Source organism: Podarcis raffonei, chromosome 10 (assembly GCF_027172205.1).
Source record: "Podarcis raffonei isolate rPodRaf1 chromosome 10, rPodRaf1.pri, whole genome shotgun sequence".
Lineage (NCBI taxonomy): Eukaryota > Metazoa > Chordata > Lepidosauria > Squamata > Lacertidae > Podarcis > Podarcis raffonei.
Genome location: NC_070611.1, coordinates 33,477,203 through 33,504,754, shown reverse-complemented (window position 1 = coordinate 33,504,754; position 27,552 = coordinate 33,477,203). Strand labels below are relative to the sequence as shown.

General features: G+C 39.9%; 1 protein-coding gene across 3 annotated transcripts in view; it reads right to left on the bottom strand.

The window, feature by feature from the left end:
* The window catches only part of TRHDE (thyrotropin releasing hormone degrading enzyme), a 194,502-nt gene that overhangs the window by 132,986 nt on the left and 33,964 nt on the right, over positions 1 to 27,552 (bottom strand). For 2 of the 3 annotated variants that reach the window (XM_053405129.1, XM_053405131.1), the window contains exon 3: positions 9,000 to 9,126. The exons of the other annotated variant lie outside the window; for it this stretch is intronic. In XM_053405129.1, coding sequence (XP_053261104.1) covers positions 9,000 to 9,126 — 127 coding nt within the window. The remainder of the gene's footprint in view (positions 1 to 8,999; positions 9,127 to 27,552) is intronic. 3 annotated transcript variants of the gene reach the window in all.

The window sequence follows — 27,552 nt, the reverse complement described above, 5'->3', positions numbered from 1 at the left end:
TTTTTTTCCAGCTCCAGTACAGTATTCTTAACAAAGGAAATAAAAATGCATACATATGTCCTCTTCAATTACAATTGCCAATCCTAGAGCCAAACAAAAACATCTAGAAATTACAGAAAATAAGTATTCCGTTCAACGTCCTTAGCCCCCACCCCCAGCCCTTTTTTGTATAGATATGAGTCTAGATCATTTGAATTTTTCCTTAATAAAGGTAAACTTTATGTAACTCACACAGGGTCCCTCCCTAGGCAAAACTATAACATCTAGAAACCAACCCTACTGACAGAAGTTTGATAATATATGTAAATGTATCCACTGTAAATCAGGGCACGTATTTGTTTAGTAAATCTTCATGAAAGCACGTATCCGTAGGCAGTTACAGTATACTAGTGGGATGTGATATATTTACTTATAATACGAAACAAAATTCCTAAAAATAGAAAGCCAACAGCTTATCAAGTACTTCGAAAGACACTTTAAAATGTGCTAGGATACAGACATGTTTTGATAAACTAAAAAAAAAAAAATACATTGATGACTTGGGTGGACGTTTCCAGGGGATGCTTAGAGAGTGTTCTACAGCCCTGTTGAACCTTCAATGTGGGGTTCATCAGGGTTGGGTTTGATTTTATCCCCTGTGCTGTTTAACATCTACATGAAACCACCAAGTGGGGTCATTTGGAGTACGTTGTCATCAAAATGCTGATGACACACAGCTCAACTTCTCCTTTAGATCTGCAGGTGAGGCAGTGGATGTGCTGGACCATTACTGTCTTGCCAAAATAATGGACTTAAGGAGAACCAACAAACTGAAGCTCAATCCAGATAAGGCTGGGGCACTGTTAGTGGGTGGTTCCCTAGATTGGATGGATGAGAGGTTGCCTGCTGTTGATGAGATTACACTGCCTCTGAAGGAGTGGGCATGTAGTTTGGGGGTCCTTTGCTGTCACTTGAGGCTCAGGTAGTCTCAGTGGTGCAGAGTGCCCAACTGCACTGGCTGCCAATTAGTTTCTGGACCCAATTCGAACTGCTGCTTTTGACCTATAAAGCCTTAAAACAGTACAGGGCTGCAATACCTCAAGGAAGGCCTCTCCCTAGAGAGACCCTTCTAGGTGTGCCTCCTCCATGAGAGGTCCAGAGGATAGCAACACGAGAGAAGGCCTTTTCTGCAGTGGGTCCCCATTTGTGGGATGCTCACCTGGTGTCATCACTATACATCTTTAGGCACCAGGAAAAAATGTTCCTCTTCAACCAAGCCTTGGGCTAATTAACATTCTATGTCCTTTTAAATGTGTTGGGAGAGTATTGGTTTGTTTTGTTCTGGTTCTTATTATTATGATGTATTTTGTGTTATTATTTTGTATTTTTATAGTTTGAACCACTCTGACATCTTTGGGTGGAGGGTGGTATACAAATTTAATGAACAAAAATAAAAATAAATGTGCAAACTGAATCAAATTTTGTCACTATTACTATGCTTAGCACTAAACTTTTGCCTTTCCATGAACTGGGCTTTACAGCCAGGATTATTATTTCCCCTCAATATCTGACTATCAGAAGTCACCACAGAAGAATGGTGGTGGCAAATTGACAAAAAAACAATTATTGGCAACTTTACAAGAAAGGTTACTCTCCTAAATCAAGCAAGAGAACTCATAACATAGCAGGGTAATAGAATTTTAAGGTCAGATACTTTCAGATGATAAAATTAGTCATATTTGAATTTAGGCATTTGCCCAATCTAGAAACAAATAAAGCATTCCCAAGAGATTATAGACACTCCATGTAAAACAACAATGTATGTTTTCAGTCATGTGTCAAATAGCAGAATATAAACCTCAGCTTACACTTTCCCATCCATATACTTCATCCATATTGTGTTTGAATTTATTCAATCCTCCTAAATGGATACTGAATCTAGCTAGACAAATATAATCTAACCCAAGATAATTAAATAAAATGTCAATGCATCTCTATGCAAATTGTGAGAACCTAGCTCAGCAGAATACTCTAGATATCCCATAAAAGCACCCTGCAGTTCAATACTGTATTACTTTAAGTGTAACCTTATCCAGTAGCTGTCTTAAGAATTTGTGAGATCTTTGTCCTGAGTCCATAACCCAAATTGAGCCCTGAAATGTCGACAACATTTCCAGGAAGGGAAAATCAAATAAGCAGCCAAATTAACCCACAATCTACTCTGTCTAGTAGGATGAATGTACAAGCATGATGACATCACTGGTGGCTGAAACTAGGACAAGACTACTAAATAAGAACAGGAGCTATAAAGACTTGAAAAATTCAGACATTTCAAAATTTCAAACATTTCTAACTTTGTTCACACAGCATCCCCACACAATTTTTGCAGCTCCTCAGCAAAGGTGTTGTCATCCATGAGGATCAACTCCTGAGCTATTGGGCCCTAGAGCTCCTGCCTCCTCCCCACCTTTTGAAAACTTAAAAGAAAATACTTTGTGTAAATAGTGGCTGGTCGCACTACAAAATGCACCACCTTAATTTGTGCAGAGCAGTCCATCTATTGGTCAGTGTCATGGGCTTGTGTCCCAAGTTCTCTATGAACCTCTTATCATGCATGTTCCTCAGGATCTTCAGCAGTTCCCCTCTGCACCCCTTGTGAATGCAAATTTACTTGTACATAATGGCAGGTTCCCAGGAGGCCTAGAAATCTGTCAAAACTGGAAAACTCTCTAGCCTCTCATAACTTCTCTTACCTCATCTTTGACAATAAGATCTTAAGTGGATTGTAACAATGTTTTGTATACACTATCTAAAAGAACTGATGAGAAAAGGGGGGATACGAGAGAAGATCTTTGTAATTTCTAAAGTTTGTAAGCTCATTGTTACATAGTTTGCTGAAGCTCCCTGCATGCCTTCTCTTGACTCCATGGAAAAATATAGCTTCTTTATGATACTCAGGGTGACTACATCAACAAAATCAAAATGCTTGGCATTGAAAGCACAGCATTTGATTGGTGGGTGTGTCAATGCTTTCAAGGATTAAGCTATTACACAGGCATATGGAACTGTGATGCTGAAAGGAATTCAGCTGATGAGAAAACACACAAACAAGGAATACAACCATATGTGTATCTGATAGGAGAGACGTTGGTGCCGTCTATAATGAAGTGGTTGACTCTCTTGTTGAGTTCTTGAATAAACGTTTTGAAGTTGATTCTGATCTGCTGCTCAAAGGCAAGCCTTTTGAAACCTTCAGTAAACCAGGAGGAAGTTCACAAGGTGTTATTTGCAAAACTTGATCTGACCGAACTTTTATTAGAGTAGGGGAGATTCCCTACTCTAGGAGTAGAGGTGATGTTCACAGATGATGACACTGTTCCATTTGTTTCACTTTCTTGCATTATCTGATCCACACAGAAATGTCACAGTGCTCACGATCCTTCTTCTGGAAGCTAAGCTTCACAGTGCTGTTGCTGAGCATCTCACCTACACAAATGTCACCTTGAAGTCCATCAACGGAAACAAACTCTCAGTTGATTCAGAAACTGAACATCTGCATCTATCACAATATGCCACCACTCATCGAATGGAATTCCAGGGCATCAGTGCTTCTGTAGATTAAAATATGTGCACAGAGGACCAAAAATATGGCCACGGCAAGACAGCAGTTGTGCTTTAAGGGATTTTCTTCAGAGGCTTGCAAGCATAACAACTCAAAACACTCAATCCCAGGTGTTGACAGTCTGATCAGCATGAAACAAATAAATTGAAACATACTCAGCACAATGTGAAAGGAGGTACCATGGCACAACTGTGTAATATTCAGTTTTGTGTTTGCTTTGTGCTGGTATGTAACAGCTGCATACTTACATACACTGTTAAAACAGAGTTCTATAAATGCCAAAGTCCATAAATGCCTTGACTAGTCAAGTAGTTAGAGCCATAATATACTATTTATATAAGCTTATGAAGATTTCAAATGAACCAGTATTCATCTTCATTTTCTATTTCTTTTTATCTTTTCTCATCTATTTTTTTAAAGAAACTACCTAGCTCCTTATTAAATCTCATATGCCCAACTGCACAAAAACTTATTTCACACTGCCACCAATTTTTTGACACTGCACAAAATGCGTCTGGTTCGACGTTATAACTTAATAACTACTCCAGGGTTTATTCTAAGAGGTTTTATGTTATTCTTGTCACTGGCTCATAGTTCTTACTTTCACATAATGTGCTCAACAAAGATTTGCAAAGCTCAGGGGGAGGGGAAGAAGTCTGAAAATAGTAGGACAGAATTTGCCAACTTTTTGGACCCATGGGCACATTTGCCTGCTCCACAGTTGCACATGCACAGCCATGCAAACATGTACACGCATGTACAAAAGGCTTCCTTCAAGCCTAAGTTCCATTTGGGGAGAAGAGGACAGGACCTGGCAGGGACCAAGGAAGGGTTCTGGGGGAGCATGTGCAGTGGTGTGTACCATGGGGGAAGAAAACATCTATTTATTTATTTATTTATTTATTTACTTACTTACTTACTTACTTACTTACTTACTTACTTACTTATTTAAGAAGAGGCTATTAAAAGTGAGTTAATGACAAAACAACAGAATGCCTGATGCATAGCTTCAGTATCTAATGTCACTACATTAGAAAATCTGTAGTCTGCGCTTAACTTCACTATACAGTAATAATTTGAGAAACATATTTCCTGCATGTTTTCATTCATTTTCACGTAAATTCTATAAAATTCTCTCTTCCTGCCCCCATCTACTAAATCCTAGTTTGAGAACGCCAAATAAGGCTGTTATTTTTTTTAAAAAAAAAAGTCAGTTCCTTCTAACATTATACAGTAATCTTGAGAAAATGTGTGTATGAATCTCAAAAAGAGCTTAATATTCCCCAATTACCTATTTATCTTAAGTGAAATGGACGAACTATCTATCTGCTTTATTTTTTTACCTGACCTAAATCATTTCTGGGTCGAGATTTCATGAATTTCAATACATATCACATGGATATATTTCATCCATGGATAATTTCAGTACGCACGATTCAATTAACAGAACATTATTTATTTATTTTGAAACATTATTTATACACCACTAAAACAGGCACACACAATATGTTTGAACACACTGGTTGCATTCACACAGCCCCAGGCACAAGCAGAGTAAACAGATCAGGAAGTCTGGCTTCTCTATGTGTCTGTACTTCAGAACACGGTTTGCTGCTGCTTCTTAACAAGCCACAATCAAGAGACAACCTTAAGCCGCAGTTAATTGTTGATGTGCTGATTGTTTATTCCATTCGCACTAGGGGAAGACTGAAGCAGGAGTGACCTAGCAGCATCCAACAGCATGCTGCTCTTTCACAATAAAATCACGACAAGCCAGAAAGTCTGGCTTATCATTACAAGCAAACACTATCTCGGTAAAGCTTGTGGCAATTTCTTCCACATAAATATTTACAGAAATAACTACTTGCCATTTTAGATTGTTTATCTTAACCCTGCATCTAGAACAACAATGGTTTTTTAAAAAATAAAAATGCAAGGCACACCTCACACTGGAGAATTCCAGAGTTATATTTATCTGCTATTAATTTTAGTGAATTCTCATATACGGTTTTGGTTAACAGATACATTGGACAAGTGGAGCACACAATTCACACACTTACAATGACTGACAGCAGGTGTGTGAACTGCCACATAAATCTCATGTGCAGCTACTTTAAACATGTCCAGTTTATGGAAGCAAACAAACAAAATATGCAAACTTTTAAGTTACGGCTGCATTCCTCCAAGGACTACAAAAAAGACCAAGAACACGCAAAGGATCTGTTGACAAGTGCAGTGTTTGCAAGGCGAGAGAATTTAAAGTAAGTGCACAGTGACAGGTAGAAACATCCCAAGATGCTCTGCAACAACCTGAAATAACCAGAACAAATATACCAAATACAAATAAATACTGATGGTAGTTATTCATAGCAAGTTAACAGGACTAAAGTACTCTGGTCACTAGGACATACCAACTGGTCACTAGGACATACCAACTTTCAAGGGGTTCTGGAAGTATAGTAGAGGAAGAGGAAGAGGAAGAGGAAGAGGAAGAGGAAGAGGAGGAGGAAGAAGAAGAAGAAGAAGAAGAAGAAGAAGAAGAAGAAGAAGAAGAAGAAGAAGAAGAAGAAATAGTAGTAATAGCAGTAGTGGGGTTTTCCCTCATATGAGTACAAAATCTGTACATTACTATTAGTGTCCTGCTTTACCAGAGCTAGGCAACCTGTTCATCTCCAGATATTGCTGTATGACAGCTATAATTCCTGACCACTGGACCATGCTGGCTGGGGCTAATAGGAGTTGGGAGTCGAACAGCATCTGCAGGAACACAGGTTCCCCGTCTCTGTTATATAACTACTGATATATTTGGGCTTAATTAACAGTACTTCTTTCTCCACTTATTTCTTAATAAACAGTGGCTTATTATCAACTTATTGCCAGAGGATCCAGGAATGCTTTACAGAGAGTCTTGCAAAGAAACAGTGTGGATGGTTTAGAATCAGGAGTGGTTAAATATCCATTTCAAAAGCAGCATTTTCTATGTGGAAAAATGGGAAGGCCTCTGTTTTTCTTCGCCCAGGCACAAACCAGACAGAAACAGCAGTAGTTTTATCTTCACTGTAATTACTGTGCCAGCAGTACAAAAGTAAAGTACTTTACTGAAATAAATGTGGAAATAAACTTCGAAAGTGTGGGTACAAACCCCATTGCTACTTCTCATGTTATTTATTCAGCAAAACAGGAGTATTACAGCAAGAAGCGTTGACTGCACATAACTATCACTGAAAGTTGTCAGTCTGTCAAGCTACTCCCACAAACAATCATTATTGCTATCTTCAGATTTGTTGAATTCCCATCCCTCTACACCAGGCATGGCCAAACTCCAGATGTTTTGGGACTACAACTCCCATCATCCCTAGCTAACAGGACCAGTGGTCAGGGATGATGGGAATTGTAGTCCCAAAACATCTGGAGGGCCAAGTTTGGCCATGCCTGCTCTACATCCTGGAGAAGGTCTTCAGATACCCAGCTCTAAGGGTCATATAGGGGTTCAAAAGTTAAATCCAGAACTTTGAATTGTACCTAGAAACAAAAAGGAATCCAATGATTTTTAAACTAAGGATGTGTCTTCTGATTGACCAGCCTTAGTTAATCATCTAGCTCCAGGTTTCCTGAACCAGATGTAGTTTCCAAGGTATGGTGCCCTCTAGGTGTTTTGGATTACTACTCTCATCGGCCCCATCTGGCACAGCTGTCTTAATAGGGTTTGATTGAAGTTGCAGTCCAAACATCTGGACAATACGAGATTGGGAAAGGCAGCAGTACTCTAACCTAGATGTTATCTGGGCACAAAGAACTGTGACTAGAGAGAAGTAGGAGCTGGTGCACCAGACTCATATAAGAAACAGTAAAAGGTGTTTTCAGCTACAGATGCCACCTCAACATAAAGAAAATAAGAGCCAGAGCTAACTGCCAAGCTGATCCATTAGAAAGAATAAAACTGCAACCAGAATGGGAGAAAATAACACTTTCACCAGCTACCAACAGCACCATCTATTAAATATAATGTGGTCTGTAAGTTAGCTTGTGTACTATCCATCATGTCTAGAAAATACATTGAAATGAGAGACCACACTTTACTGAAAGATATATAGAAAATTACATTTTCAAGATTACCCACTCTTTATCTACTACCATGTTCAGACTACTTAAGTGAACAATTCTTTCCTTTCTGCCCATTAAGAAAGATACTGTGTTTTCCTTTTACCTTCTTGAGATCAAAAGCTTATTTTGCAAAGACTCCGCCACCCCACAGGTCAACGACTTGCATCATATTTTCATGACAAACACTTATGCAAGACAAATTGCACACAGGCATGAAAAGGCAAAGCAATAAGCTGGAGTTAGTCCAATCTCATGTTAGCTACTTTGACTTTAACACAGTACTACGTGCAACAAAACAATTAAGAGAGAGGGGAAAGAAATACAATTTCAGACTTATTAAAAATGCATAAAGTGCCCACTTGGAACAGTATAAATTAATGTATCTCCTGCCACACCATTAGTTGCAAGGCTAAGAATGATGCTACTCAGCAGGCTAGTGCTTTAATGAAGAAGCACCTGAATTCCAGGGAGGAACACCTGTGGTTGGAAATCAGAAAACACTTGCGATCAAAAAGAGAGCTGCTGAGTAATGTGTTTTCTGGATCTTGGTCCCATGTGTTTCTAAAGAGGGTACATATAATAACACAGTTTGAAATATTCCAGCGTACGAGAGTAGAGTACTAACAGAACAAAGGAAGAGCGCATATACTTTTAGGTATATGCAAAGTAAGGTTAGAGTCATTCACTTCAATAAGCAGAGTTACAGGAAAGTATTTATCATGATTAAGGAGTGGAAAGTTATATAGAAGAGGCGCCAACGAAACATAGCTCAAATGGAAGGGAGACCCATTGTTCTGAGCATGTGAACAAACATTTATAAATGCTTTCTTTCTCTGAACAACTAAGTGTAATGTTCCTGATTGGTCCATACCATTTGATTGTAGACCACCCAGCTCATTCAACTTTTTAGAAAATGAATGTAGTACTCACTGGCTTGGATAGTAAGATAAGTAAACTCAAGGAAGTTCACAAAAGCAAAGTTTCCTGTCTTCCCTCCTACATCCAACTCTGCCCCCAGAAAAACTCTCTGGAGGATCAGGGACCCTCCTAAGAAATATGGGAGAGTGTAAAGGGGAGAACCCTACAAAATCAGGCCAAGATCCACCCAATTTTAGGCAATTAACCTTGCATATCCCATCCCACATTGTTCAGACCTGACTCTTGACCCGCCAGAGGTGTGGCTATGGTGGGGAATGGGGAAAATTTATTTCCTTAAGTTAACTTATATTAGGATCTAAACCATTATTTTTAGCCTCCCGTACTCTGATCTTTCAAGTCCTCTCAACAAGCTTACCTAATTTTGGCAGGGAATAGGGCACTTTGAAGTAGTCTTCATAAAACTCAACTAGTCTCCGAGTAATGTTTAGAGCATAATCCCCAGATCCTCTTCTGATGGCATCAGGTCTTGCATACAATCGGATCTGATTGGAAAACAAAACAAATGAAATGACTGGTCATTATGTTTTCTGCCATTTTACATGGATTACAAAGTGAAAAGGTCCAAATCTGTTAGGTCTCTCTGTCTCCCTCTGCCCTCCCCTCCCTCCAAATCCCAATATGAGCAGCATAGATGGCTTTACTGAAATAACAAACTTGCACAATTAAAAATAACAAAGCTGAAAGTGCCACCAATCCAAAACTGTAGCTGTATATGGTGCCAAATACACAGATTTTAATACATCTTGCATCAAATATGAATATTCAATGCAATTGCTTACATGTGTTTTCCAGAGATATGATGGCACAGTGGATTAGTGTAATGGCTCTTTGCCTACTTTAAATGTAGAGGTGGCTCAGTAGGAAAGGAGTTCATGGCAAGTTAAAGGCACTTTCCATCAAACCCTGAACACATTAGCAGGCTGTGTAGGTAATATAATAATTCACCCACCCTTTCTTATACTGGCACTGATGAGCAAAATAAGCCCTCAGAAATAACCATTTATAAGCTTATTCATGTACACAAACAATTAGTATTCCTGAAGCCCATCCATGACTGCTCCAGGCCAGTATTTCTATTTTCAAAATGCAGTAAGTATATTAAAGCTGTTCATACTTCTTACACAATGTAGATGCTGAAGCTGCGTTCAGCATAAAACATTTCAGCTGTCTTCCTGTATGAATCACCAAAATGAAACAGCCATTTCTTCATCTAGAGGGTGTGGGTTGCAGCCTTCATTGCTTCTGTAGGCTGTTCCTGTCAGCCAAAGTTTTTCAAAGTGCCTCACAGAGCATATAGAATTTGTCAGCCTATAAGCTAATGCACCTCAAACACTGCTGCTATTCACCCCAAAGCAGGGCTATATGACAATCAGCGGCTCAGTTCCCATGTCACTTGAAGCCTCAGTTAAGCATAACCATGGTTTAAAGAAGAACATGTGGAATGCTGGTACTCAGGGTCAAAGCTATGTCCACTTTGTGCCCTTCCCACTTATGCTGTGCTGCTGGGATCTAAGCTATGGTTTGGCTTAGAGTTGTGTCTGAACCCAGGCTCATGGTTTCTCTCTGATCTCTATCTCCAAACAATCCATGAGCCATAACCAAGGTTTGTTTTTGGTTTAGTACTCATGGTTTGTTTGTGGGAGCCAAACCTTAAGCCCATGATCAGATTTAACACTGAGCCAAACCATGGATTAGCTCTTAATAGTGGCAACTGTAATTTTTCTCCCAGCATGCTACATGCTTACCTTTAAACCATGGTTATTGTGTAAACAAGGCCAATATGCAAACCATTAATGTGGTTGACTGCCATATGCAACAATAGACCATTCTGGTCTGTTGCACACTCTGCTCCCTAAAAATCTACACCAATAGGGATCAGTCTTGAAAGGAGCACACCACAAAGCAAATCCAAAATTATGAAGTTGTACCACTTGAGTGCTTGCTATAGTACAGGGATGGTCAACTTCCAAGAGACTGCAATCTACTCACACAATTAAAAAATGGCAGTGATCTACCCCTTTTGGGGGGGGGAGGTTTCAGGTCAATGTTGTTGAGCTTTGACCTGAATCCCACTGGGGGGGGGGGAGAGAGAGAAGAGGAAAGGAATAAATGAAAAAAGTATCTCACCAAGAGATCACTAATGAAACAGTCAGCCTAGCAGTAAGAGCTCCTTCTTCCATTCTAGCGATCTAGAGGGCGGGTGAGGGGGCAGGGGCTGATGGAGGAGCCAGTGATTGACCACGATCTACCAAAACCTCCCGGGGATTGACCAGTAGATCACTATCAACCTGTTGGGCATCCGTGCTATAGTACATAGGCACGCAGCCCTGTCTTCTTCAAAGCACAGTTCTCTACAAAGGCCCCTAGAGTTTAAATGGCTTACACCCATGTAAGTGGGTATAGGCCTACAGCCTTTAGAGGCAAACCCATACAATGTGCATGCCTGAGTAAACATCAAAGGAAGGCCCACAGACTCTCCTGCTGTGACTTGTGGCACCCATGGTTTACAACACAACACAATACAATGTTATGTAGTTAGATCTTCCCTAAAGCAGAGGTCAGTTATGTGCAGAACTGTGTGAAAAAACTGGAGAAAAACTGTTGGTGAATATCGGCCTTGCCACACTACCCCCTGTGCTTGCTACTGTCTTGCATGTTCTCTTCCGACTTCAAGAAGTCAACAGCATCCATTGGGAGACAGTGAAATGATATTTAATATGGCTGCCTCCAGTTCCAATCAGTTCAGCTGGCCTCGGTGCCAAAATATTAAAACACCACAATCAGCATCACAACTACAGAAGTAACACGGATGCTTGGGATCTTGATGGCTCTCTCGCATATTATGCTTTTGCCACTCAAAGATTATGTTTAGACTGCTATAAAGAAAGTTGGCGCGGCATCCATTCTTGGAATAAGTAATAAGTTCTAGAAGACAGAAAGAGGTCTTCTCAGCAAGATTTTAGAATCTTTGATAAAAACCAAGTCTCAAAAGCTACATCTCACATAAGCAATGGGGGAAATGTTCTGGTCAGTGTTTCCCCACTCCTTACTGCAGACCAGATGTGCTCAATGTGGAAGCCTCCCAGATGTTGGGTGCCCACTCCCATCAGCCTAGTCAGCACGGCTTAATGGTCAGGAATGATGTAAACTGCAGTCCAACACCATCTGGTGGGCAGCACATTGTTTCCCCCTGTTCCACACCATGACTTATATCTGACCTTCATCCATTCACATGCAGACAGGATCATAATCCACATTGCTTTTGGTAAGTGGAAATGACACGATGGGAAATGGGGAGACAGAATAATTTCCCCAAAGCTTTTCTTGGGAGTTATGAAATTGTACTTTCCAACAAAAACAAAAACACAGGTCATGGTTCATCTTCACATTTGTACTGCAGAATCTTAGTAGAGTACCTAATTATTGCCTTTTTCTGAGGAAATGTGAAATAGAAAACACAATTAAGCTAATGATTCATGTAATACAATTGAGTTTTACTCTCTTGCGAGCCCTTTTTCTACTTTTCAACACTTGAAGCAATGCAGTATATACATGAATTCCATGATCGTATCCACTTTCTTTAGAAAGTCTGTCTCGAGAGACAATGGAAGAAGAGTGTGTCTTTGGGGGTAAAGACACTTTTCTGTAAGTGTTGTAGTGAATACAGTTCAGTGCATGAGTTTAACACATATTTCATTTGTGACACCAACATGCTTGACTGAAAATCACTATAAACCCTGAGCAGTAGGTCCAGATTAGCTACTCTGCAAATGGGAAGGCTCCTTATGTTCAGACAAGGAACAGAGATCCAGCAGAGACTACCTGCTTAAGGAAATCTGAAGATGTTCCTTATCAGCTTAGCATTTCCCCTACACACACACAGAGAGAGAGAGAGAGGGAGAGAGAGAGAGAGAGAGAGAGAGAGAGAGAGAGAGCGCTCATGCTGCTATGGAGTCCCTCCCAACCATTGAAGCAACTTTTCAGGAGGCAAAGGAATCCATGAAGATCACACCCCTTCTTCCAGTAGAAGCAAAGTTCTGCTGAGCTTGACTCTAGATCCACCCCACTGCATGGAGAAACTTGTCCCTAGACAATTGCCACTGACTTTGTTCTGTTCTGGTCAATCTATCTGTATCCTTGTACCTTCTTTGTCCATTTCACAATTTCAGTGCTGCGGTTTCCCAGTGACCTATCTGTTCAATAATATTTTCCCCTCTTACTTGCCCATTCCACAAATCCCACAAATTTGAAAGAAATATACTATTGTAGTCTTTTTAAAAGTTTTTGCAACTTGTCAACGCTCACAGGCTGTTTTTAAGAGAGAGAGAAATTCAACGGCTGATTCATGCATTGCTTTTTATGTAGCAAAGTCATCACAAGAGAATTTTAAATGTTCTGTTCATGAAGAGAATATTTCTTGTGAATGTGGTCTTACAAGATGACAGCTAGTATTTATCATGTATGAGTAAAAGCCTGAGAACTAACACGTTGCTAAATATGGCAAATACTAGGTGTCACTACAGGGAGAACATTGACAAGAAATATTCACCATGTGAAACATGCGAGGTAAAAGTCATATTGTGATGACTTTATCACATTAAATCTTCATATGTGAAAAGGATGGAAAACAAACAGGGCAGCCCAGTTATCCTCAAAAAAACTACTTGTGTAAATGTAGAGCAAAGTAACTGTGAATAAATAGGGGGAGGGTGAACAGGAGTGGATAAACGACAAACACCCTGCAATTTAGTTGAATTAAACATTGCAAGATAGGTAGCCAGAAAACCCAGACAAAGGCAATGCTCAATAATAAACCACAGGATAACTCAAAAAGAAATAGAGAAGATCAATACCATGAACTTGTCAGCAGATATTTCAGAATTCAAGAAAAACAATGTTTACTCTATTTTGTGGTGAAACAGATTTGACTGACAAAAAATATGCAATTATTTATTATATCCCTGAAGGCTGTTTGATATTTAAACTATGGGCTTAATACTATATTAGTTTCATTTCTGCAAGATTAGACCCATGATAGTTTTGAATGTTTTTTGCACAGTTGGATCTAAGTCAAGGAAAACAATCTTCACACAGTATATGTTCAGCTTTAAACAGTATAAACAAACTTGCCATAATACAGAATAATGCATGCAAGCTGTCACTGAAGCAAGCAGACATCAGAACAAGATGAGTGAGTTAAATTGCTGGAGTCAGAATAATCCAGTCAGCCCCACTAATAAAGGTGCCTTGTGGATGTCAGCTGCTACTCACACATTATCAAAAAGTAACTCATGTTGAGCACAGTTTACCAAAACTTTATACTGAGTAAGGACAACTGAAATGAAAAGGAAAATATGCAGACTTGTACAAACACCATTCATTACATGGGAAGTTGTGCACAAGAAGTGTCTGGGTCAAAAGAGAAGACATGGCAAGTGTGACCATATCAATACCATCAAAATGTTACCTTTTGGTTACCAGGCTCCCTAGTTTGGGACTTGCATAAGCAAGTCTAAGAAGGGGGGCACCTGGATTGCCAGTAGTGCATATATGTGAAAAGAATCTAGGGGTCTTAGCAGACCACAAGCTTATCAAGAGTCAACAGTGTGATGTGGCAGCAAAGAAATTCTAGGCTGCATAAACAGAAGTATGGCATTCACATCAATTGAAGTAAGAGTGCCACTCTATTCTATTCTGGTCATACCACGTGTGGAGAAACTATGTCTCCAGTTCTGGGCACCACAGTTTAAGAAAAATATTGAAAAGCTGAAATATGTGCAGAGGAGGGTGGCCAAGGTTATAATGATGAAGTTGGGTATGTTTAGTCTGGAGAAGAGACTGGCTGCTGATACAATAGCCATCTTCAAATATTTGAAGATGGAGCAAGCTAGTTATCTGGTGCTCCAGAGTATGGGACCCAAATCAGTGGATTCAAATTACAAGAAAGGAGATTCTGACTAAACATGAGGAAGAACTTTCTGGCCGTAAAAACTGTTTGACAGTGGAATGAACTAGCTTGGAAGGCAATAGACTCTCTTTCACTGCAGGTATTTAAGCAGAAATTTGATAACCATCTGTCAGGGATCCTTTGGCTGTAATTCCTGAATTACATTGCAGGGGGTTAGATGATCCTTGAGGTGCCTTCTAAATCTACAATTCTATGATGCTTTGTAACAAAAATGTATTTAGTATATTATAGGGATACAAAATGTCAATGATAAATCAGCTGTTTGCTAAGAGACACCTGAAATGTTTTCAGAAAAATGGCCATGGTTACTTTGGTCGAATCCTTCTGAAGTCAGATAAAAACAAAGTTAAAAGAAACAACCATACAAATGGACATCAATTTCAGGAATTCTCATATTTTCCCATTTTTTAACTATATATTCAAGAGAACCTTGCAAAGTGGTCATACCCAGAGGGATGGTATTGAAAGATTAAGATTTTCAAAGATGAAATCAGCCATCTGAAAGATAACAAAACAAAGCCTTATCAAGGGGAAATCCATTATTCCTGGATATGCCCCTTGTATTGCAACATCAAAGAAAAAATGGGGGAGCAAACTGGTAAAACCTTTGAAATGAAGATTATATAGATATGATAAAGCAATATGGCTGCTCTCAAATGAATCTTGTCAATGTTGCACTAACGAGGAGATTTTGCAGTACGAGTACAGATAATAAAGTACCTCATTAACAAGTTTTAATTAGTTTTTAAATTGGAGTTATTGTGAATTACATGTATATATTTTTGTCATAATCTTCCGTTTTTGCAATTTCCATCAACATTTAGTTTAACTGCTAAATATGAGGAAAGCAGAGAAAATCATTCATCACAAAAGGACACATTATCATTTAAAGTTCAGTAATGTGCTTCTCTAACTTACTTCAAACTTCATTTTTTGAAAAGAACAAATGAATGTATAATCATAGGATGCATACAATGGTTTCACAAATTGTATCACTAGGCAGCAGAGATCACAATGCGGGCAGGGTAGTGAGGAGATGCTAGTCTGTTTAAAAAGAGCCTGTGATTCTGAATATCTATAACACTGATAACTTATCACTCAGTTTCAAACCGTTTTAAAGGTACAGTGTTTTGTGGTTTTTCTTTTCATTTTGGCTGTTAAAGTAAGTTCAACTTCAAAGTAAAATAATAATAATAATAATAATAATAATAATAATAATTTCTACCCCGCCCATCTGGCTGGGTTTCCCCAGCCACTCTGGGCAGCTTCCAGCAAAATATTAAAATACAGTAATTCATCAATTATTAAAAGATTCCCTAAACAGGGCTGCCTTCAGATGTCTTCTAAAAGTCAGATAGTTGTTTATTTCCTTGACATCTGATGGAAAGGTGTTCCACAGGGTGGGTGCCACTACCGAGAAGGCCCTCTGCCTGGTTCCCTGTAACTTCACTTCTCGCAGTGAAGGAACCATCAGAAGGCCCTCAGCGCTGGACCTCAGTGTCCAGGTTGAACGATGAGGGTGGAGATGCTCCTTCAGGTATACTGGACCGAGGCCGTTTAGGGCTTTAAAGGTCAGCACCAACACTTTGAATTGTGCCCAGAAACATACTGTGAGCCAATATAGGTCTTTCAGGACCAGTGTTATGTGGTCTCGGTGGCCACTCCCAGTCACCAATCTAGCTGCCGCATTCTGGATTAGTTGCAGTTTCTGGGTCACCTTCAAAGGTAGCCTCATGTAGAGCGCATTGCAGTCGTCCAAGCAAGACATACTTGTCCTCTGCCAAGTGTCTTGCCCATATATCCTTGCCTGGCAACAGAGCTCCTCAAACGAGGCATTGCAGAGAACCAAATGCCCCAGAAGGTGGCTTAACTTGTACTGGAAACCAGGCCTTTAAGTGTTACAACTCCAGACTTCTGGAATCAAATTACTAGCTGAAATTATTATATGCATCTAACATGATGGCGTTTAGGCACCTACTGAAAGCACTGTTGTTTAAGAAGGCTTTCCCTGAGGTGTGACCCAATCATTTGTGGAACTGAAATTGTACTTTGGAGACATAGTTTTAGTGTGTATAGTTTTACAGGTGGTTTTATTCAAGGCTATTTTTCTATTTTAAAAAAAAGAAAAGAGGAACCAGAACTCACCATGAACACCTCCCTCATTCTTTTAAAATGGCAATGGCGCCCACCTAAGAGGTGCTGGGGAACCCCGGAGAGTTCAACTGAAAAAAACCCCTCTGGTTTTATTGTTTGTTAAAACTTGAGGAGGAGAGGAACTAATTCAGCTTTTGCACAGAGTAGAACCACTGAAAAGAATCTAGCTTAGTCATGTTCATTCGTTTCAATGGGCATACTCTGAGTAAAATTTAATTGATTACTATTCTTCGTTACTTTATCTTTTTTTTTATCTTGCACACCACCTTCAATGGCTGTGAAACGTTTTATACATTTTCAAAATAAATATAAAGTGAACAACCTTTATGGCCCTCACCCCCAGTGTCCTAAAATCAGCAAAATAAGTTAAGAGTTTTCTCCCATTGGAGAAGATATGTGAGGCAAGCACCACAATCTCCTGCTAGTTACCCCAGTTCTTTAAAACTGTCTACTCAAGAAGCCCATGAAATCCAGCTCTTTTTTTTATCTTTAAGGAGAGACAGTGAAAGGCAGTTTATTTCAGAGAGAAACCTTTAGTGATATGTTTGAGTCTAATGCTTTTATGATTTTATGCAACTCGTTATATCCTGGTTTTTTTTCCCCTGCAGGCTACTATAGTCTATGTGGAATTTTGTATATTTTTATAGCATATGCTACATTATGCTTTTAAGAATGGAAATGAAAGATAGTTTTCTAGTCTAGGGGGATGAAAATTCAATGAAATAGTTTATATTTACACTGTATGAAGTTGCCATTTTGCAGGTGGTCAACAACCAAATAAATGTTTATGCAGAAAGATACATGCAGCCCTTTGACAATTGCCAGTTTAAATGTGCATTATATTCTTGGGCTATTTTCCCTGTTCCAGCTTCCCACACTCTGGTTGGTTTTAAATTAGAACTGGTCTACTGCCATGATGTCATACAGAGCTATATGCTGTCTTCTCATGAACAGCAGCAGATGGTGACAGAACAGAGCACTGCATCATTATTGGCTATCAAAGAAAAAGGTATTTCCAATAAGCAATAAGAATCCCACATGAAGCAGCCATCCCATTGCTGTAGTGGTGTGGGAACCACACAACAAAACCTTGAAAGAAACGGGTTACTGAAAAAGGAACTATGAAACATTTCATTGACAGTGATTTTGATCAAAGCCTTCTGAGGTATACACATAAGATGAACATACCAGCATGGTTCTTTGACTATTTGTGTTTGGATTTTTTCAGGATCCTCTCTTACTACAAATGTTATTCACAGTCATTTGCTATGGATCAAACACACAGAGGCCATGGAAACTCCTTCCTAGGGGTATATGATGCTGAAAGGAGCCTATGGTCTCAAACCCCTCTAGAACCTCGGAGTCCATGTACATTTACATTAGAGGTTTTTAGATTCCTTAAGAATACCTTGTCTCTAGTTCTGCTGCATCGTATCCAGCTCTTGAGAGCAGCATGAAGGAAAGCATAATCTTCTAGATAAAAGTGTGCAGGGGGGGAATGCTGTATGCTCTCCCCAGAATCAATCAAGCTACACTGATTGTACCAGAGAGGATCTGGACTGAATTTAAAAGGTTCAAGCCTCATGTTTCTCTTCAATGACCTTGCTGTGAACTTGTTTTGATGACAATATAGCAGGCCACAGAATGGTTAAAAGTTCTAGATGGGTACTGCTAAACTCTCTTGCTAGTTAAATGCTTTAAACTTTAAGTAAGCTAGCCTTAAGTGCATTGTTTGCGAGACTGCCATCAAGCTGGCCTTCTGTGTATTTTCTGTGTAATTTCCTTGAGATAAGCATAATTCATTTAATTGTCCCTACAATTTCTCTTCCGATAAATAATGGATGTGATGTTGAAAATGCAGCATTTCTTAATCCTTCCTGTTGGCACATTCAGTTGTCTGTATTGATGGATTTATAAACCAGTCTTCCAACCCAACATTTCTCTCTCTCTCTCTCTCTCTCACACACACACACACACACATTTATTTACAAGTTAGAGACTCATCTGCACACTAACCTTGAATTAGCTTTTCATTTTTAAAGAGAGCAGTATTGTATTGCTCACCACTCCAACATACAAACTCTTACTGATCTGACAACCTCATTTAAGATGCAATGCTTGGTTTACAAGAGTAACCTGGGAATTGATAGGCTGAGAATATAAGAATATGGTTGTTAGCATCCATCTGTCTCATGAGACAATGGAGGAGGGCACCTTTGGGGGTGATGTCAAACCGTTAGAGAATTACAGCACCTGCTATGGCTGTAGAGATTGCTGCAGAAGAGACATGTTTTGTTGTAGCTAGGGCAGATGAAGGCATCCGGTTGTGCTGTTGGAAGTGTACCATGGTGTTTATTCTCTCTGCTCTCATCCCAGTGTTCATTCCTCCTGTGGTCACTGCTGTGGATACACAACCTGTCTGTCTCCAGGCACTTGTCCAGCTCAGTGTCAATGGAGGGGCTGCTGGTTATGGTGGAATCCAGGTAGACAAAATTGTCTACCACCTCAATTGTCTACAATGCTGATGTGTGGAGTGGTGGTGACATTCTGACCCAGGATTTTGGACTTCGACAGGCTGATGGTAAGGCTGAACTCCCTGCAGGCTTGGGCAAAATGATAGATGAGTCTCTGTAAAGATTCCTCAGAGTGTGATGTCAAGGCTGCGTCATCTGCAAACAACCTCTCTTCAATAAGGACCCATCAAACTTTTGTCTTGGCATGTCATGCCCCATCGTTCCTTCGATGAAAGCTGAAAGCATAGGAGAATAACAGGGAGAAGAATATGCCAAAGAGAGTTGGGGCAAGAACACAGCCCTGTTTCACACCGCTCTTTATACGGAACGCGTCGGAGGATGAGCCATCATATTGGACAGTGACACGCATGTTCTTGTGGAAGTACATGATTATCTTGTGAAGTTTAGGTAGGAATCCTATCTTGTTGAAGAGTAATGAAGAGTTCTTTTTGGCTGACCAGTTCAAAGGTCTTCATCGGATCTATGAAGGCAATGTACAAAGAGTCTCTCTGCTCTTGGCATTTCTCCTGCAGCTGAAGGACTGAGAAAATCATTTCAACTCTTGACCACTGTGCTCTAAAAACGCACTGTGACTCAGGATAGACCCCGTCAGCAAGCGACTGTAATCTGTTGAGAACTCCATGGGTGAAGGCTTTCCCCACAGAACTCAGCAGGGAGATTCCACAGTAGTTGTTGCAGTCATGGCAGTTACCTTTGTTCTGGTAGAAGGTGACAATGCTGGAGTCATGCGTGTCTTGTGGTATGGATCTTTGTTCCCAACACTACAAGAGGAGGCCATGGAGGTGTGTCGTGAAGGAGGAATTGAAGCTGGCTTTTAGCACTTTTGTTGAGATTCCATCCTGTCCAGGGGCTTTACCACACGCCTGAGAGCTGATGTCATTCTTCAGCTTATCAAGAGAGGGAGGACACCCAGCTCTACCAAGACAGGCAGAGTCTAGACACTGTCAATTGCTCTGTCAGAGACCATGTTTTCCCGCAAGTACACTTGAGAAGGTCCCAAGTCATACCCCAGCATATCTAGGTAGGGATCAGAGAGACCCCATTTGAAATATTTTGGAGAGCAGCTGTGAGTGTAGGCAAAAATTTTAAGTTAATTCACTAAATTTATTTCTGTTGTCTGTGAACTTCCATTGCCATTTAGCCTACTTTATTTTAATAATGACTATGACATTTTTGAATTTGTTACATATTTCGATTCATGTATATTGTTCACATGTAATTTATATATATGATGAACACATGGCACCAGGGCAAAAAGTGACAGACATACTGCCTGAGCTCTGTTGAGAATTTGTGAGATTTTGTTTGTATTATATTAAGCATACATTATCAGTCACATATACAGTTTTGTTTTTATGTTATTTTTATTTTTTAAAACTGCCTCAATCTTTACCCCAAACTACAACAGTTGTACTGGACCAAAAAAAGCCAAACAGAACACAACACACTTAGGTCACTAATAGTTTTAAATGACAGAAATAAGCAGAACAAAATGCTGCTTAAGTTTCCCTTTATACACATGCACACCACCCTAATCTCTCTCTCACACACAATAAAACTGCCCCAGTAGTAGGTCCTGATTACTTAGGTAGAAGGTCTAATACTGCAAAATACCAAATACTTGCCACAAGGCACGACGTACACCTTCAAATGTTAATACTGAAAAGGCTCAGCACTACAGCACGATCAGGCCCACAATAATAAGAGAATCAGCCCTTGGGGGAAATACGTGCATGAGAAATTCTCCACTCTGATTGTGAAAACAAAACAGGGTTACCTCAGTGAGAACAGCAAGAATATTAATGGAACTAGAGGGGGCTGGTTTCTTGAGGCTAGAAGCAAGTCTGAGGGAAAAGACACACAATTTGGCCTGAAAAAGCAAAACCCATTAACCATGAAATAGGGAAACAACAAGAACAAAAGAAACCCACACTTTTCACATAAGCTACTACCCAAAAAAATCCATTCAATCAAAGGTGCGGCAGGGAACACCACAAAGTAAACAGATTTCATGAGGGGAGGGGGTTTCCCTTAAACCCTGCAATTGGAAGTGATCAAAATTCTTTAAAACTACACAATTAGATGGAGAACTTTACGATGGGAGCAAAGGTGCCTTGTGCCCATCCCCAAAAGCTTCTGCTTGGCTAAGGAAATCTCAGATGACTGGAGAAAAATCACTTCACCCCGAGAGAAAGGATTCCAGCCCATTTCTTGCCCCCCGGCCCAGTGGCTTGCATGTCAAAATGTAAGGAGAATTTTAAAAAGAAACTTTACAAAGGCAAATTAAAGCTCTACAGATTATAAATAAGAAGGGGAAATGGAAGTACTGAATCAATTAGAGTACTATTCATATCTCAGGACTCCCTTCTGAAAAAGATCAAGGCCTCAGCTAGAGATCAAAGTGATTAGCTGACTAACCAGCAGCCAACAGAGATGCAGATAAGAAGTGGCAGATTACACACACATCCAAACTGGCAAAACAGAAGCTTTCCAGCGGGGAAAGCTGCGCAATCCAAGTTCCAGTATATACATACACTGACAAGTATTATGAGCAAGGCTTTAAAACGTATGGACCGTAATCAACAGAGCACATATCCACATGAGCAATTGTGAATGGTTTCAGCCAAAATTGAAAAATGTTGTATGCTTCCTGTTTTAACTCGAGGGCTATTAATCAGGCAACTTACCATATAGGAAATACTTAGATGTTTATGACTGTGAAAATCACCTGCAGCACATTTTATCATTCAAACTACACATCCAATAGGAAAACCTTCAATACCTGAGATATATTTCCTTATATGGGGAGGGGGAGTTCTTCATGATTTGCTTAACAGATTTATATTCACTTTTAATTCATTTTCATGCAATGTATTTTCTATTATAATCAATGAGATTATAATATTGAGCCAAAAGCCCAATTACTCCAGCACCCCCATTTTCCGTACGAACCAATCAGATGCCTTCAGGAAGCCCACAATTAGGACATGATTGCACTTGTTTTCTCCAGCAATGGATATTCAGAGGCACAGTTCTTTCAATACCGCTGGCATCCATCTGTCTTCTTGAGAGACAATGGAGAGCACCTCTGGGGGTGAAGTCAAACCGCTGCATTGGCAGCACTGAAGTGACTGCCCTGGGTCGTGAGCCTCAGCAGTGGGCATGGAGGTCCTGGGCTGTCGAGATGACAAGATTAGCATAGGGCAGGGGTAGGCAACCTAAGGCTCGTGGGCCAGATGCGGCCCAGTTGCCTTCTCAATCCAGCCCGTGGACGGTTCGGGAATCAGCTTGTTTTTACATGAGTAGAATGTGTCCTTTTATTTAAAATGCAGCTCTGGGTTACTTGTGGGGCATAGGAATTCGTTCAATTTTTTTTTTCAAAATATAGTCCGGCCCCTCACATGGTCTGAGGGACGGTGGACCGGCCCACGGCTGGAAAAGGTTGCTGACCCCTGGTGTAGGGTTTACTCCTTAGCCCCAGAGAGGTCACTTTGATGTTGCTAATGCAGCGAAAACAACATGGAAGGCAACAATTATTAGTTACTGGTCTCTGCAGCAACAGCAGGCACTATGATTCTCCAGCGGTTTGACTTCACTCCCAGAGGCACACTCCATTGTCTCTTGAGATAGACATGTGCCAACAAATGTCCCCCTTCTTTGCCTTTGTCTAAACCAAATAAGCCTTAAAAGTTTGTACCCATTCCTTATTATGGGGAATTGCACCAACACCCCGATCATTTTGGTTATCCTTATCAGCACCTTTTCCAATTCCACAGTATATTTTTTGAGGGGAAGAACTGTATATATGTATATATTCCAAGTGCAGTTGTAAAATAGATTTTTGGAAAGGCATTATGATCACTTCCTTCTGACTAGCTATGATCATTCTTCTTCCTGCATTCTTGTGGACATAATGCTTTTGTTGCTTCAGCTGTATCCTTAACTATAGATGTAAACATGGCCCAGGAGAAATGAGTCCCTGCATTACAAGCAGAAATGTAGAAAAGACAAGTTCACTGTTGGGCTAAAGCCTTGGAGAATACATCCATATAGGACAAGTCACCCAATTTTCATGCAATTGTGCATCCCAGCCAGTAGCTTTTGCTTGCCCACATTAACTCTTGAACATTTTTTAAAGGCTTTTACACATGACAGTTGTTGCTCTTAGGTCCACCCAAAGCATGGATGCTTGTTTCTAGACCACTCAGCATTTTAACTTACTTACCATGTCCATTTATTTATTTACTACTTATCTTTCTGCTGTAATTATACCTCTGTGGGTAACAGGGGTACAGGACACAGAATAACCTGGGTAGTATTCAACTAAATTTTATTCAGAACAGACCTACTGAAATTAGTTTGCGTCTAATGTGTCTACTCTGAGTAAAGCTTCATTGACTACCAATGTGTACTTTAAAAATAATATATTAGACACAGTTTCCTGTGAGATGGGAGGCAAGTCAATGGTTATGCAGTCCTAGTCTAGGAACATGGACAACACTGTTATAACCTTCCAAAAAGTGTGAAAGCGGGAAGAGAACCAAGCCAATGGCTGCTGATGCTGCAAAGGTTTTTAAGGTTCAATCCACGGAACCGCTTTGCTGTAAATTTCATCACTGTCTACAATGAATGGCGAAGGTGGAAATCTTCTACAAATGGAAGTGTGAAGACAGAGCTAACATTGCATATACATTGCAATTTTGCAGGTGGGCCTGGCAGCTTTCCTGGAGGAAAAGGCTGACAAATGTCAAACATAGATTCATTTAGACAGCATCTCAAAAACCTATGGCGCAGAAAACTTCATCAAGGAAGAAGAATCAAGAATATTTTGTGATTTCATGATGGCAAGGAATACAATAAACTATGGTTTTAAAAGTAGTCAGATTCATATTTGCAGAATTTTCAAATGTTATGGTTGCATGCATTACTTTTTATGCAAGTGGCTAATACAAAGGACTTCACCCACCCCAAAACATCACTCCAGCTCCCAACACAATACAGTATGCTGCTTTCCTTTGAAGAACAACATATCATGCCCACCTTAACAGATTTTTCCATTCCTAAACTGATGGGGAAAGACTGAAGCTATTCCCCCGCTTACTTTCACATTCTTCACTGTTTGGCAGGGCCTCTAACAGCTTCATTAGTCACTTTCTTAACACTTCCTTATAATCTAGGAAAACACTGCGTCTCAGGAGGCACACCCAGGCTGCAGACTATTAGACTGAACTTTGAAAGAGGCAGTGAACAATCTGCAGCCATGCCTTGAGTCTTCGAGATTAATGCCAGGATGCAATTTAAAAGAAAAATACAGTGATACCTTGGTTTACAACCATAATCCATTCCAGAGGTCCAGTTGTAAACCAAAACAGGTTGTAACCCAAGGCGCCTTTTGCCAGTGGGGCCTCCCAAAAAAAAAATGGGTTGTAATCCAAAAAAAGGGACACACCCTTCAGGGTTTGACGTGGTTGTAATCCAAAATGGTTGTAATCCAAAACGGTTGCAAACCAAGGTACCACTGTACAACTATTTGGTGTCCACAACCAGGTAAGTGGAGGGTTCAAGTCCTAACCAACATAAATGGACAAACAACAAGAGTTAATTAGTGAATGGATTGATATAGTCAGATAATTAAGGGAACACAATATCTAACTGATTAAGTCAGAAGGTAACATTTCATGTGCACTATTGTGTTCCCTCACAGTCTGCTTAATGGCTGTATGGTTTGCATTTAGAGGCCACAGTTTCACTTTGTGTACTCAGTTTGGTGCTGCTGAACTCATATGAAATTGTTATGGGTTCAAAAAGAGAGATAATCCCACATGTTGTTTATAATGCAAAAAAACCCAAAAACCTTTATAACTAAGGTTTTTAAGATCACTTTTACATGTCAGGTTACAAAATACCAGCTCAAGAGACCCAGACTTAGGCCAAGCCCCACTCCTGACATGCATCAGAGTAGCAAGGGGGAAAATCCAAGGTGTTTCCTCAAAACCAGTTTAACAATTAGCCTCATTCTGAACCAATCAAAATTTGGTTCTCATGTGAGCTCTATTCTACCTGATTCCCCAAAACACCTAAGCTGCAGCAACTCTTTGGAAAGGTACATTCCCAAAGGGCCACCAAGCTCCAAAGAGAGAAAAACGTTTCTCTCTCCCTTTTCTTGCAACGGATGTGATATTGCTTTTTCCATTACTGGTACAGTCAGATATGCACACACTGCAGTCCTGTAATAAGGAAGGTGTTTGAGAAACAGAATACATTGATTATTTAATAACAATTACAGAAATGAAATAACTGTCTTAAATCAGTAAGTCCTTATTCTACATTCGATTTGTGAACAAGTTATTCTCGGTCACAATATTTCAACTAGCAGTGCATTGCCAGCTGTAAGCTTCAAGTCACATTCTCCAAATACACAAGTGGATTCCTATGAGTTATGTCGCTGTATCTTTATTATTATCATTCTAACTTGCCCAGCCATAACCTCAATACTCTTAGGAGTATATATGGATTGCCATAATTAAAAATGTGGCAGGTATTAATGAGAAATCCTAATGTCTTCTGTATTTCAAGAATTTGAACCTTTATTTCTAGAGAAACACATTTCTCCGTGAAAAAGAAAGGAAATAGAACAAGGGTTCCTTTTTACATAAAAAAACCCGAGCTATAGTTAAAAATTTAGGCAGAAAAAAGGAACAGCAATTAATACAATAAGGAAAAAGGGAAAGTGGCTGATTACAGTCATGGGGTAACCTTGTTGGACAATTAGTGTAAAACATCCTAAGGACAAGCTAACTAACTGTTAAGAGAACTGGGGTGTGCAAATTACATAGTCAAATCAGAGTCAGTCAATAAATAAATAAATGTGTGTGTTAGGGGTACTGTAAGTTGAGTGGTTAGTAGGCATAACAACCAATCATTATGCACATTCACCAGGATTCATGGGGGGTATACACATAATGTGTCCATGCAGAGGGGTGCATGTTTCCCAGTCATTGTGCACAATCTCCAACAAGCTTTAGGAAACATGCAATCTGCCCCCACCAGGCTGCTTCTGGATCTCTGCCTAATCCTACATGGCCCATTACACATTCTCCCACTAATCAGCTGAGCAGCTGAAAGATGAGCTGGGACTCCAGATAAATATTAATGCTTTTTATGCAGTCCAGCCTCCTTTTCACCACTCTCAACCTTTCCCAGGCAGCTGAACAGCACAAGGAAGGGTTTTAAACCTTCCCACCCGGTCCCACAATCCTGATTGAAATTGCTTCCCTTGCTGCTCTTACGATTAGAGAAAAGAGTGGGGAAAATATCTGGTCCCACCCTCTGCCATTTCTGGCCCTGTCCACTGCTGGCGGATTACCTCCAAGATCATTCAGTTCTCAGTGGAAAAAAGGCTTGCCCACTCTTTCTCTCATTGCTGCGGTCTTTTCGAGGCTCAAGGGCTGGATGTTGGCAGGTCAAGGACATAAGCTATAGGCATAGTCTAAACCTTGGAAGAGGAACATCAGAGCATCAGGACTACATGCACAACCCTGCTGCTCAGTGCAAAAGGCAAGGGAGCAGGCAAATTGTTCTCCAAGGCTTGTTGGAGATCACGCATAATGACCAGAGAATGTACAAAATTAAGTCAACACACGCACATTCACCTAGGCCTGTTGGATATTGACCAGGAAATGTGCACAATTTCCTCTTTTTGGATGGATTATGTGCACATTCTCCCTGAGGCTGATGAATGTGCACAATGGTTGGTTATACTGTACATTAAATGCTCAGCTTACATTACTCATAATAAATATCTACATACATGCACACATACAGCGCATCTGATTAGAATGTGATCTTCCATCATAGAAGATAAATGGAAACTAAGAAGTCATAATATAATTTTTAAAACTGGGATTCCTTGTTTGTTGCACTTGCTGATTAAGCTGGTACATAATCAGAGCTTCCCAAATGTTATCAATCTACCGTCATTTAGAAAGTTGCTTGGGAGACTTCCAATTATATACCCAACTTCAATGTTGTATATAATTGGTTAATAACATCTTTAGGCAGGAATCCAGGGAAATTAAGTTCAAATTCATGAATTAGCACAGCTATTGGAGGTATGTATCTATGGTCTAATGTGAACACGTTCTTGGCAGTGATCAACAACCATTTTTCAGAACACTGGCAATGTTGGACATTCCTACCCAATGCAAAAGTATTATCCAAACTATCTACATACAATACCAGATATAGTTTGG